The 13,914-nt window shown below is 36.7% G+C and overlaps 1 protein-coding gene across 1 annotated transcript in view; it reads right to left on the minus strand.

The window, feature by feature from the left end:
- The window catches only part of E5 (empty spiracles homeobox protein E5), a 42,596-nt gene extending 30,435 nt beyond the window's left edge, over positions 1–12,161 (minus strand). The window contains exon 1 of the mRNA XM_075288583.1: positions 9,941–12,161. Coding sequence (XP_075144698.1) covers positions 9,941–11,006 — 1,066 coding nt within the window. The 5' untranslated portion in view covers positions 11,007–12,161. The remainder of the gene's footprint in view (positions 1–9,940) is intronic.
- Between the last annotated feature and the right edge of the window lie 1,753 nt (positions 12,162–13,914).

The following is a 13,914-nucleotide window of genomic DNA, read 5'->3' on the forward strand; positions in this document are numbered from 1 at the left end:
TGTCAATATTTTATTTCTATAGAAAATTTTGTCAAAAATTTTTTTTTTCTATAGAAAATTTTATACAAAAATTTATTTCTATAGGAAATTTAGTTAAAATTGTTTGTCTATAGGAAATTTAGTCAAAATTTCATTTCTGTACAAAATTTTGTCAAAATTTTATTTTTATAGAAAATTTTGTCAAAATTTTATTTCTATAGAAAATTTTGTCAAAATTTTATTATTATAGAAAATATTGTCACAATTTTATTTCTATAGAAACATTTGGCCAACATTTTATTTCTGTAGAAAATTTTGTCACGTAACCGGAGGACAATCCACCACATTATTGAACTTTTTATTAAGTGATCAACCGTTTTATCGATAAATAATCGATATACATACATATGTGCTATTGTAGTCAACACTTTACAAATAATTCTCCTCTCATAACAACTCAATTAGTATTGGGTAAATTCTCAGGTATATTGGAAAATCGAATGATTGATCAAAAATTTGGGAAAATTAATGATCATTCAATTGAGTAACTTAGTAAAGTTATTTCAGTCATCAACGCCTCCATAGACAACAATGGGAACAACCCTTTTCCCTCGATCCCGATATATGATAGAAAACACAAGTAATCATGCTAATGTTGTTTCTTTTAACTGCTTCTGCAGTAGATTCATCTTCATCACTTGGAGGGGTTTTCCAGCAAATGTGCGTGCAAATGGGATTGGTCATCATATGTGCATGTGGTGTCTTTAGGATAATGATTATATTTATGGTCATTTTCAGATGTTCAACAACCCTGGAATGGGAGAATTAGAGCAAGCTATGGTCTGGTAATTGCTTCTTAATTAATGCGAGTTCTACCATCTACCAGTTTTCAAAATTCAGGTGACCGATTGAATGTGATGCATATAGGAGGTGGATAGGTTGATTGTCCAACTGATCTATGGTCTTGACATGATACTGGGTTTTATTTAAAAGAGAAAAAAACACACGCACATGCACACTCATGAGAAATCGTGCAACACCTAGAAGACCTAACGAAAACCACAAACAACATTAACAAATAAAATAAATGATGAAGTTTAAAGAGGAGCACAAACAAACGACTATGCGAGGCGTTGCGTTGCGTTGCGTTGCGAGAATGTGCGTCTGTAGACGATTGTTTGCTCTGGTAAACCCCCAATTAAAAATGCATTAGCGTTAGCCTTTATTCCAACACAATCATTTGGACATTTTTTTTTTTTTTTTGATGTAGTGAATTTGCTTCTGGAAAAACAAAACGCAAATAAATGAATGCATCTCATAAATTTAAATATGGTTACACGTTAAGAAAAAACAATATACAGTCGAAGCTCGGTTTAACGAATATACCATTTAGCGAAAATCCAATTTAACGAACGTCCAAATTCTTGACATTGAGTATTCTAAATAACGAACGAATGAACAAAATTTACGTTCGATTTAACCAAAACGTTTTTAATTTTAACAAAATTAACAACAAACAAGTATATACGGTCGTAAGTTCGGCCAGGCCAAAGCTTATGTACCCTCCATCATGGATTGCGTAGAAACTTCATCTAAACACTGCCATCCACAATCGAATTACTTAAGTTGCGGTAACGCTTGCCGATGGCAAAATATCTTAAAACCTCCTAACACCATCTTCTAAATTGTATGTAAGTCCATACGTGGTATATATTAAATCAAAAAAGATCGATCCAATACGTATGTAATTCAGTTTGACAAAGTAGACATACAATTTTGACAAAATATAGAAATAAAATTTTCACAAAATTTTCTATAGAAATAAAAATTTTGACAAAATTTTCTATAGAAAGAAAATTTTGACAAAAATTTCTACAGAAATAAAATTTTGACAAAATTTTCTATAGAAATAAACTTTTGACAAAATTTTCTATAGAAATAAAATCTTGGTAGATTATTTTTGGCTCGAGTGGCAACCATGATTATGAACCGAATAAAATTTGAACAAAATTTTCTATAGAAATAAAATTTTGACAATGATGAAAATTTTATTATGAACCGAATAAAATTTTAACAAAATTTTCTCTAGAAATAAAATGTTGACAAAATTTTCAATAGAAATAAAATTTTGGTAGATTATTTTAGGCTCTAGTGGCAACCATGATTATGAACCGATATGGACCAATTTTTGTGTGGTTGGACCAATTTTGGTATGGTTGTTAGCGACCATATACTAACTAATTTGAACCGGATCGGATGAATTTTGCTCCTCCAAGAGGCTCCGAAGGTCAAATCTGGAGAATGTTTTATATGGGGCTATATATAATTATGGACCGATGTGGACCAATTTTTGCATGGTTATTAGAGACCATATACCAACACCATGTACCAAATTTCAGCCGGATCGGATGAAATTTGCTTCTCTTTTAGGCTCCGCAAGCCAAATCTGGGGATCGGTTTATATGGGGGCTATATATAATTATGGACCGATGTGGACCACTTTTTGCATGGTTATTAGAGACCATATACCAACACCATATACCAAATTTCAGCCGGATCGGATGAAATATGCTTCTGTTAGAGGCTCCAAAAGCCAAATCTGAGGGTCCCTTTATATGGGGGCTATACGTCAAAGTGGACCGATATGGCCCATATTCAATACCATCTGACCTACATCGATAACAACTACTTGTGCCAAGTTTCAAGTCGATAGCTTGTTTCGTTCGGATGTTAGCGTGATTTCAACAGACGGACGGACGGACGGACTGACATGCTTAGATCGACTCAGAATTTCACCACGACCCAGAATATATATACTTTATGGGGTCTTAGAGCAATATTTCGATGTGTTACAAACTGAATGACAAAGATAATATACCCCCATCCTATGATGGAGGGTATAAAAATCAGCAATATTTGACGATGTGAGAATGGCTTAACTCCTTCGGAAATGTCCACAAAGTATGGCATTTTCAAGATGTGTAGATTCCATCAAATGTTTGGAAACACATATTCAATGCCCGAGTAACTAGTTAAAGTTAGGTTAGATAGAGTGCAGCACCGCTACAGGCAATGGATCTACCTCAGAAGCGGTACATGACTACTCCCTGGTGTGAATGGACCAGTCACTTTAATACGGGTTTGCCATTGACGGTGTAAATTTACACTGCAGGACACGGTTTGGACTCATTCCAAAGGACATGACCTGGGAGAGCTTAGTAGTCCTAGACAGGTCCTCGTGACCCAGTCTGGAACAAACCGTTACGGACCGGTATTATTTTGAGCATCCCAATTGCACCAGAAAGGAAAATCTTTTGGAATATTTTGACCTATAGGTAAATGTCTAGATCCAATAAGATTTTAAAATCAAGAGAGTATAGAAATGAATAAATTATATAAAAATTTAAAAACTGCGGGAAACTGGAGCACTGGTACTGGTCTTGTGATAGGTCCGTTAATGGCAATATGCACCAAATTTTCGTAGGATCTCCTGTTGGACAGGTGATGTAGTTTTATCTTATTAATAAGTACTACCCGTTTCTATATTTAGCTCAATGACAAGAAAACTCCTTCTTATAGTTCAAGAGAAACTATGAAATACACAGGAATGTCAGCATCATTACTGAGGGGGATACCGCTGAAAAACTTGTTTGGTGCTCGATCGAAAGTGTAATCTAGCGTTAAGAGTACACTGAAAGAAGAGTTTTCTTTTGTGAGGAACGAAACTTCAGACAAGCGAAGTTTTCATTTAACGAAAAAAAAAATTCCTTAAAAGCAAATTAAAAAGTTTAGGGACAATCGTTAAACCACATATCATAAATTGGGGTTATGTAATCTGGAAGAAATTAAATGGTGTGAATAGACCAGTCACTTTAACACGGATTTGTCATTGACGGTGTAAATGTACACTGAAGGATACGGCTTGGACTCTTTCCAAAAAATATGACCTTGGAGAACTTAGTAGGACTAGACAGGTCCTCGTGACCCAGTCTGGAACAAACCGTTGCGGACCGGTATTATTTTCAGCATCCCAAATGCACCAGAAAGGAAAAACTTTTGGAATATTTTGACATATAGGTAAATGTCTAGATCCAATAAGATTTTAAAATCAAGAGAGTATAGAAATGAATAAATTATATAAAAATTTAAAAAACTGCGGGAAACTGGAGCACTGGTACTGGTCTTGTGATAGGTCCGTTAATGGCAATATGCACCATATTTTCGTAGGATCTCCTGTTGGACAGGTGATGAAGTTTTATCTTATTAATGGTGCTACCCTGTGCTAAGAACTTAACAGGTTGGCTGATATGTCCCCGGCCTAACAACGATAAACACATTTTTTTGTCAAAATTCGTTTTTATTATTCAACATAGTTCCCTTCATGAGCGATATAACGATTACAACGACATCTTCATTGCAGCCTCTTCACCTCTTCATTGCAGCCAAATTTTTTCCCTGCGAGCATCCTTTTGAGGTCTGAGAACAAGAAAAAGTCGCTGGAGAATACGGTGGGTGGGGAAGCAATTCGAAGCTCAATTCATGAATTTTTGCCATCGTTCTCAATGACTTGTGGCACGGTGCGTTGTCTTGGTGGAACAACACTTTTTTTTCTTCATATGGGGCCGTTTAGCCACGATTTCGACCTTCAAACGCTCCAATAACGCCATATAATAGTCACTGTTGATGGTTTTTCCCTTCTGAAGATAATCGATAAAAAATATTCCATGCGCATCCCAAAAAAACAGAGGCCATTACTTTGCCAGTGGACTTTTGAGTCTTTCCACGCTTCGGAGACGGTTCACCGGTCGCTGTCCACTCAGCCGACTGTCGATTGGACTCAGGAGTGTAGTGATGGAGCCATGTTTCATCCATTGTCACATATCGACGGAAAAACTCGGGTGTATTACGAGTTAACAGCTGCAAACACCGCTCAGAATCATCAACACGTTGTTGTTTTTGGTCAAATGTGAGCTCGCGCGGCACCCATTTTGCACAGAGCTTCCGCATATCCAAATATTGATGAATGATGAAGGGTGATACGATCAAAATTTGGTCAATATAAACTTGACGTATTTCTTTCAATTTTGCATTTAAAAAACCTGAACACCCCTCATTTTGAAGGCGTGTGTGTGTAGAATGTTGCTCCTATTTTGATTTTGGAATTTACTCTTCCGTTGTCAAAATGCCGTCCAAGCAAGAAGAGCAGCATATCAAAATTTTGCTCGCACATCAGGAAAATCCGAGCTACTCGCACGCAAAGCTGGCAAAATCGCTAAAAGTTGCCAAATCAACCGTTACAAATGTAATTAAATTGTTTGGGGAACGTTTGTCGACAGCCAGGAAGTCTGGATCGGGGGGAAATCGAAAACCGGAAGCCGCTGAGACGACAAAGAGAGTTGCCGGTAGTTTCAAGCGAAACCCTAACCTCTCTCTCCGAGATGCCGCAAATAAGCTGGGTGTATCGTCTACAACTGTGCATCGAGCCAAAAAACGAGCCGGACTATCGACTTACAAGAAGGTAGTGACTCCAAATCGCGATGATAAACAAAATACGACGGCCAAAGCGCGATCCCGGAGGCTGTACACGACGATGCTGACGAAGTTCGACTGCGTGGTAATGGACGACGAAACCTACGTCAAAGCCGACTACAAGCAGCTTCCGGGATAGGAGTTTTATACGGCAAAAGGAAAGGGAAAGGTAGCAGATATTTTTAAGCACATAAAACTGTCAAAGTTCGCAAAGAAATATCTGGTTTGGCAAGCCATCTGTACCTGAGGCTTGAAAAGCAGCATTTTCATAGCTTCTGGGACTGTCAACCAAGAAATTTACGTGAAAGAGTGTTTGAATAAACGTCTGCTGCCTTTCCTGAAGAAACACGGTTGTTCCGTACTGTTTTGGCCGGATTTGGCATCTTGCTATTACGGTAAAAAGGCCATGGAGTGGTACGCCGCCAACAACGTGCAGGTGGTTCCCAAGGACAAGAACCCTCCCAACACGCCAGAGCTCCGCCCAATTGAGAAATACTGGGCTATTGTCAAGCGGAACCTAAAGAAGACCAAAAAAACTCTTCAAGGCAAACTGGCTTTCTGCGGCGAAGAAGGTGGACAAGGTGGCTGTACAAAATCTGATGGCAGGTGTCAAGCGTGAGGCCCAGCAATTCGGATTTGGAAAAGCGAAAGCCTAACTGAATATTTTTCCTGAATTTTATACTAATTGAACTTGAAAAAGAAATTTAATTTGATTTTTTAAATAAACGATTTCACCGATTTACACGCGTTTTCCCTTGACCAAATTTTGACCGTATCACCCTTTATGGGGGCTACATATAATTATGGACCGATATGGAATAATTCCCGCATGGCTATCAGAGACCATATACTAACACCACGTACCAAATTTCAACCGGATCGGGTGAATTTTGCTCTTCCAAGGGGCTCCGGAGGTCAAATCTGGAGATCGGTTTATATGGGGGCTATATATAATTATGTACCGATGTGAACCAATTTTTGCATGGATGTTTGAGACCATATACTAACACCATGTACCAAATTTCAACCGGATCGGGTGAATTTTGCTCTTCCAAGGGGCTCCGGAGGTCAAATCTGGGGATTGGTTTATATGGGGGCTCTATATAATTATGGACCGATGTGGACCAATTTTTGCATAGTTGTTAGGGACCATATGCCAACACCTCTTAGAGTCCCCTGAGCCACCGTGGTGCAATGGTTAGCATGCCCGCCGTGCATACACAGGGTCGTGGGTTCGATTCCTGCTTCGACCGAACACCAAAAAGTTTTTCAGCGGTGGATTATTCCACCTCAGTAATGCTGGTGACATTTCTGAGGGTTCAAAAGCTTCTCTAAGTGGTTTCACTGCAATGTGGAACGCCGTTCGGACTCGGCTATAAAAAGGAGGTCCCTTATCATTGAGCTTAACATAGAATCGGACAGCTCTCAGTGATAAGAGAGAAGTTCACCACTGTGGTATCACAATGGACTGAATAGTCTAAGTAAGCCTGAAACATCGGGTTGCAACCTAACCTAACCTAGAGTCCCCGAAAGCCAAATTTTGGGGGTCCGTTTGTATGGGGGCTATACGTAAAAGTGGACCGATATGGTCCATTTGCAATCAATAACAACTACTTGTGCCAAGTTTCAAGTCGATAGCTTGTTTCGTTCAGATCGACTCAGAATTTCACCACGACCCAAATTATATATACTTTATGGGGTCTTTGAGCAATATTTCGATGTGTTACAAGCGGAATGACAAAGTTAATATACTCCCATCCTATGGTGGAGGGTATAAAAAATAATCCAAACAATAGTCAAGGGAAACATTTTCACAACAAAATAAAAACTTGTACACCAAAATTAAATGAAATTTTTTATTTAAATACTAAATATGACACGTTTTTAATATTTTGTATGTTATCCATTAGCGTTTGTTACAGCTTGGAGTATCTTTGGCATTAAGTGTGCTAGGATTTTCGTCAAATTTAGGGGAATTGAGCTCCATATATCCATAAGGACGATTTTGAGAGTTTCTTTGCTAAAAATGTTAACGTTCTTCAGCTTTGTCTTCATATATTTCCAAATGTGTTCAATTAGATTCAGTGTTGCCACCTCCCCAAGGCCAAAAAGCACCAAAAATATATTATAAATTGTAACATACCACCTTCCACCACAAAATCGAAAATTAAATGCTCTACTAAAAAAAAATCCGAAGATTTTATGAAGTTAAAGTGGGTATTAAGATCGAGTTTAGCTGCTAAAATACTAATTTTTTCACAATTATTTTTCTTTAATAATTCATTTTAAGGAATACGAACTTTGTGAAAATTTGCTTTTGGCTATACCCCATCAAGTTATAATAAAATTTGCAGCAAATATGCATAATTTTATGCCTTTTTTACTGATATAGTTTCCACTTTACGGGTAAAACTTCACTTTAGCGGCAAAATTCAAGTATACACCTTGATCAGTTTTAATGCTTTCGTCCAATTCATTTTGATCAGTGATGTTTTTCAACTTTCAAAATATTAATATATGGAAGGAGTCTATTTCAGTTGTGCGATTTTCCTACAGAAACCCTAAATAACAATATTAATTACAAAATAATCAATACCATCTTCATAACAATCAAATTCTTTATTTGGCAATAAATTTGAGTTTCTTCAGCTCTTGAAAGTCTAATCAAAATTTGTGTATCAATTACTTAATACTGTTCAAAATAAAAAAAGCACCAAAAGCACTAAATGAAAATGCCAGAAAGCACCAAGTTGGTGCTTTTTTTTTGAAAAGGCAATTTGGTGCTTTTTAGAAATCAAAAAGCACCAAATTGGCAACACTGATTAGATTCATGTCTGGGCTCTGCAGAGGTGAGGTAATACTTTTTTGGTGTTGTATATCAAGTATTCTTTAACAATATGGGTCATATGCTTGGAGTCATTATCTTGGACAAACACAAATCCATCTTCCAGCCCCGTTTTTGGGCAGATTCAGCCAAATTATTCTTCAAAATGTGTAAATTATCTATTGTGTGTATATTTCTTTAAAAAAAATATGGGGTTTTCAACGTCATTTGCATGCCGTCACATTTTTGTCTATGAGGTTAGCAGTAAAAGTAATATTTCGGATTTCGACATAAATCCGAGTTAAGTTTCTTCTTACTTTGTAGCTGGGATCTCAAGCTTTAATTTAAGGTATAATACATACATATTTACTTGATACTTTCCATAGCGTTTCACAATTTATTTCACATTGATTGGTGTACAACTTTTTTTTGCTGACTGTATATGATAGCCGAAGCTTCAACTAATTGAATACGTAGTTCATCGTCAACGATGCTATTGTCATGATTTTATTTAGAAAAGTTCACCGGTATCGTTAAAAAATTACATGAATGTGTCAATAGATTTCATTTGTAGGAACGAACGTTTCCATTTAGGTTCATAAACAGGTGATGGCTTCCTCAACTTGATGCTTCTCAATATGTGCTATTACAAATGATCTTTATTTGCAGTGAATTCGCGAATTCATTTATAAAAATGTAGGATTTTTATTTCGGTATATCTTCAAAAAATTGTTTTACGCTATTTACTTATGGGTAAATTACATTCATAAGAGTTTTTATTGTTCTAGCAAAATGTCGTCTAGCAAAGAAAATAAAACCATTGCAAAAATAATAAAATAAAATAAAAATAGCCTTCTTGTGCAAATTGGCTCACTGTTGTATTAAAGGGTTGGCCAGAGGCCGTCGACAATGATGATTTTAAATGCCAGTGCATTGCTTGTGGAAAGTTCGTTAATTGTGGAAAATCCGACCTGAAGAAACGCGCGGCCATTAAAGTCCACAAGAAAACTGTTTTGGTAGTGTTAAAATTTAGCAATGATGTTGCAAAATTCGAAATCCGATTAAGATTGTAAGTATTCATATTAGTGAACATTTGGTTTCTTTATTGAAGAATATAGTTCTTGACTATTAATTTTAAAGATATTGAAGAAAATATTTGTTATGTCCTTGCCATATTGCTTTGAATCTGGTCATTTTATTACCGTAGAGAAAAAAAAGGGAATTTTTAGGACCAGCATTGGGAATTTTCAAAGAACTTCCTGGCATCACTGCTTTCGATCATCTAGCTAAGCCAACGGAGAATACAAATATTGCGTTCTCAAGCCCAGTCAACATATTTGAAAATCTAATTAAATTATTCGTTATTGCAACAAATTTTCTATTAAACAAGAAATGATTAGCATTTCACTAAGACAACGAAAATATATCATTAAATCAACTAAGAAATATCCTTGGCTCAATTTTAATGAAATTTTCTTTCGTTGCAAACAATTTCCTAAATGTAATGCTTATTATTTTTCTATGTGTAATGATTAAATTTTTTAATTTTCCTTAAGCCAATAAAAATTTAAACCAAAGCTAATTCAAGTTATTCGTATCACATCTCACCTGGAAAACGATGTGAAAATATCCGTCCATGACGTGACAACAGCCACGGGTACAGAGGATAAGTATCGCGTATCAGATGAGGATTACCAAACGGCGGATGATGGGGGCCCGGAGGAAATATACCCAAATGATGACCATGCATTAAATGAGGAGGCAGGTGATTTGTTGGAGGCGGTGGTGGATGACCCGGGGGAGGGGGAGGATGAGGTCCTGCTGGATGTTGAAGATGCTGTTGTTGCTGCTGCTGATGCTGATGATGGGCCAAAACAGCGGCCATTTGAAATTGTGCCGCCAATAGATGGGGATTTGAAGGTGATGGACCATTAGTCGAGGGAGGAATTAAAGATGTTGTAGGTGAGTGAGGAATTAAAGGACCACTTGTTGGTGGTGGCCCATCTGCCGAGCGTATTAAAGGCATATTTGCCGTAGGAGCTGGCAAAGGAAAAGGTCTCACCAAGCCAGGAGGTAAAGACGGTAGACTTTTGAATAGTCGTTGCTCGGTCACAGGTGATGCATCGATTTCTCGGGGAGAATGTAAAGGGGTGGTAGATCGACTACTATGAGGTTGTTGGTCCGCTGATGGACCAGGTGATTGCGTTTGATCCCTCGATGAAGTACTATTGCATTCTCTTAAGGGGGGTGGTGTGGAGCAGGAGCCTTCTCTATCTCCACGATTTATCACAGATGTTCGAGAATGATTTGGCGATAAAGGAGCTACAACACCAGGACGGCTATTACGTAATTCTAAAGGTTCAGGCATATCTCCAGTATTTGCCTCAGTTGGGGGACTACTCGTGGATAGACGAGTTGGTGGGGCTATTACCCTTAGACGGGGATTTAAGGGAGTTTGTTGAGGGCTAGGCTCCGTTTTTCTTTCGCCCACCAAAGCATCTATGGTAAAAGCTAATTTAGGTTTTGTATGAACGCTTACAGGAACGTTGGTAGTTGCCACACTTTTGACCGGAGCAGCTGCCGTCGCATTGGGTTTAGAGGCAACGGCAAAAGGATTAATCGGCACCAAGGGCAGCATTGTTAATGGTTGTCGGCTACACGTGACCATTGGCATATATTGAAATTGGAATAGCACTTTTATAAATATATAAATGGTGAATGTTTTAATTTATTTTTTTAGGGGAGTTGCCACTTAACTATGATTAATAGAGGCCGATGTTTTTCTTTGCAAATATTTGGCACATTTTTTTTTTTTTTTTTGAGATTTGTTTTATTTCTCTACGAAACGAATTTCTTGACAGTTTACCAATGTTCACTGAATTGTTTTAAAATTTTATGTCAATTTCTGTTTGTTTGTAATAGAACGTGACACCGCAGTTTACTCATTTATCCATTCAATGTATAAGACAAAGCCTATAGGCGTTTATCGCTTGCCGCTTTAATTGAACTCAATTCGCGTTCAATAGATGACAATCGTTGAGCATTATTCAAAACAGATCTTTACTAATGGAGCGTAACCATTGCGTTACGCTTGAATGACAAAAGCTGTTAACGCCGCCATTCATTGTAGGCCCACAAAGAGACGATCGGTTTTTGTGGTTAACGGTTGGCGAGGCAGTTCACGAAGGCTAAAGGCGTCTAATGAGACAAAAATCGCGTAACGTTAGGTTTGCGGGTTCGTATTGTAAGGTAATTTGAACAAATTGTTTTAATATGCCGACCAGAGACTGGCATATACACTCACACACAGGCACACACATGCATCAATCTACTCATTAACTTTTTTTTTTTGGGTGAGTATCATAGAGAGTAAGAGGCAAAGGCAATTTCAATTGCTTGCAAACACACACAAGCACACTCGCACTCGCGTTATTTATGCACACGCACTTGAACGTTTAACTCGTAACTGTAACATTTGGGTTGACAAGTAACGCTAATAACGTTCCGTCCGTCAGTTCATTCGTCGTTCGTTGTCGTCGTCGTCGTTATCACCACTGCGGCTGTTAGTAGCTTAAGTTGACGACTTTGCAACAACTGCCTTGCCCGGTTTTGTTTTGTTGTGGCAGCAATTAGCGGATTTTGAATTAATGGGCCCTGTTCATTGTGTTAACACACAATCAACCACCACCACATACGACCACCATCACAAATACAAAGCGAGCCTATTGCGCTACCTTTTATTTCGTTTTGTTATGCTTGTCTCGACCGTTACGCTTTTGGAGCCGATGGAACCGGTAACGCGCGCTACACGAAATCTCACAGTGTGTTAAATGACTTGGCAAACTCAACTAAACTGAATTGAACAACGAAATCCCAGAAAGCTCAACATGGACAATGATAATGTTTGGCAAATGGACGGACGGACGCACACACACACATAACTCAAATATACTCATCGAACAATCGAAGACGTTGACACGAGGAATTGTTTGTATTACTCGTTGTTAGGCTTCCAGCAGCAATAGCAGCAACAACCCAATCTCGCCATTAGGCATATGAACAGCTATAGAAATAATATTGTTGTTGTCTTCTAACCAATGAGGGGCGCCTCACAAACCAAAACACCCCAAAAAGCTTTACGAGCAAAAGAAAGAGTCAAATATAATAAAATTTTGACTACATCATTGTGGTGTTATTTAAAAATTCCTTCGCTCTCTCTCTCTCTTTTTCTCAGAATGTCCACAAGTGAGATATATAATTCTCAAAACAATGTGAATGCATTAACAGCTCTCATACTCCACAGAAGTAAGATGTGGGGAGAAACCTTTGAGGGTTTTGTTGGAGAACAATTTTAGTTGTTTGCAGGGGATTTTCTGCAAACATTTTCACACCAGCTAATAACAGCAAAGATGATAGAGATGAAGAGTAAACGAAGTTGTTGTATTGCAGAGAAAAACAAACATAAACAGTGGTTGAGTATGGTAGGTATAACGATGAACACAAGAAGCTGAATGTTGCTTTTTTCGAAGTGCTATATTGATAATGATGGCACAAATATCTACAACTGGTTGAGGACAGTGGTTAAGAGGATAAATATACGATGATGAGTCGCATAGGTGAGGTTAGGTTACGTAGAGTGCTGCCCAATTCTACAATATCCCCCTTTTATCCCCCAATTGTAACGCGTTAGTCGCCAAAAGTCCCCAATTTTAATTAAAATTCCTCAATAAATTTTTAACAAGATTCTATAAAAAATAAAGAAATAGTCTGTGCTGTAGAAAAATCAGTATAATTTTAAAAATTGAAAAACAAAAAAATAATTTTTGTCATAGCAGCTTGCAACTCCCATTCTCATTTCAAATGCTCGAGAAATGAAAATGAGAGTTCGGTCACCATGCAGTTAGGAACAAAAATTTAATAAAATTTGGATAGTGATCACAATTGGCACAGAAACAAATCTAGAACAGAAACAAATCTACCCAATATGGTAGATTTGTTTCTGTTCTGTAGATTATATATAGACGATTTTATTTGACAAAATATTCTATAGAAATAAAATTTTGACAAAATATTCTAAAGATATAAAATTTTGTAAAAATTTTCTATAGAAATAAAAGTTTGACAAAATTTTCTATCGAAATAAATTTTTCGTTTGTTTTGTTATTGTTGGTTTTGTTCTTTAAGCATTGTTGTTGTTTTTTGATTTCAGCTTAAAACCATAAACTTTTGATAAAACTTTCTATAGAAATAAAATTTTGGCAAAAAAAAAAAATTATAAAATTTTCTATAGAAATAAAATTGTTGACAAAATTTTCTATAAAAATAAAATGTTGACAAAATTTTCTATAGAAATTAAAAATTTAATAAAATTTTCTTCAGAAATAAAATTTTGACAAAATTTTCGATAGAAATAAAATGTTGACAATTTTTTTTATAGAAATAGAAAATTTTGACAACATTTTCTATAGAACTGCTGGTGACATTTCTGAGGTATTCAATTGCATTGTATTATTGATGATTGAAATTGAAATTGTGATACTATATTATATCTACAAGCAAATTTTTAATGATAAATATTCTAA

The sequence above is a fragment of the Haematobia irritans genome, chromosome 1 (genome assembly GCF_050003625.1).
Source record: "Haematobia irritans isolate KBUSLIRL chromosome 1, ASM5000362v1, whole genome shotgun sequence".
NCBI classification, from domain to species: Eukaryota; Metazoa; Arthropoda; class Insecta; order Diptera; family Muscidae; genus Haematobia; species Haematobia irritans.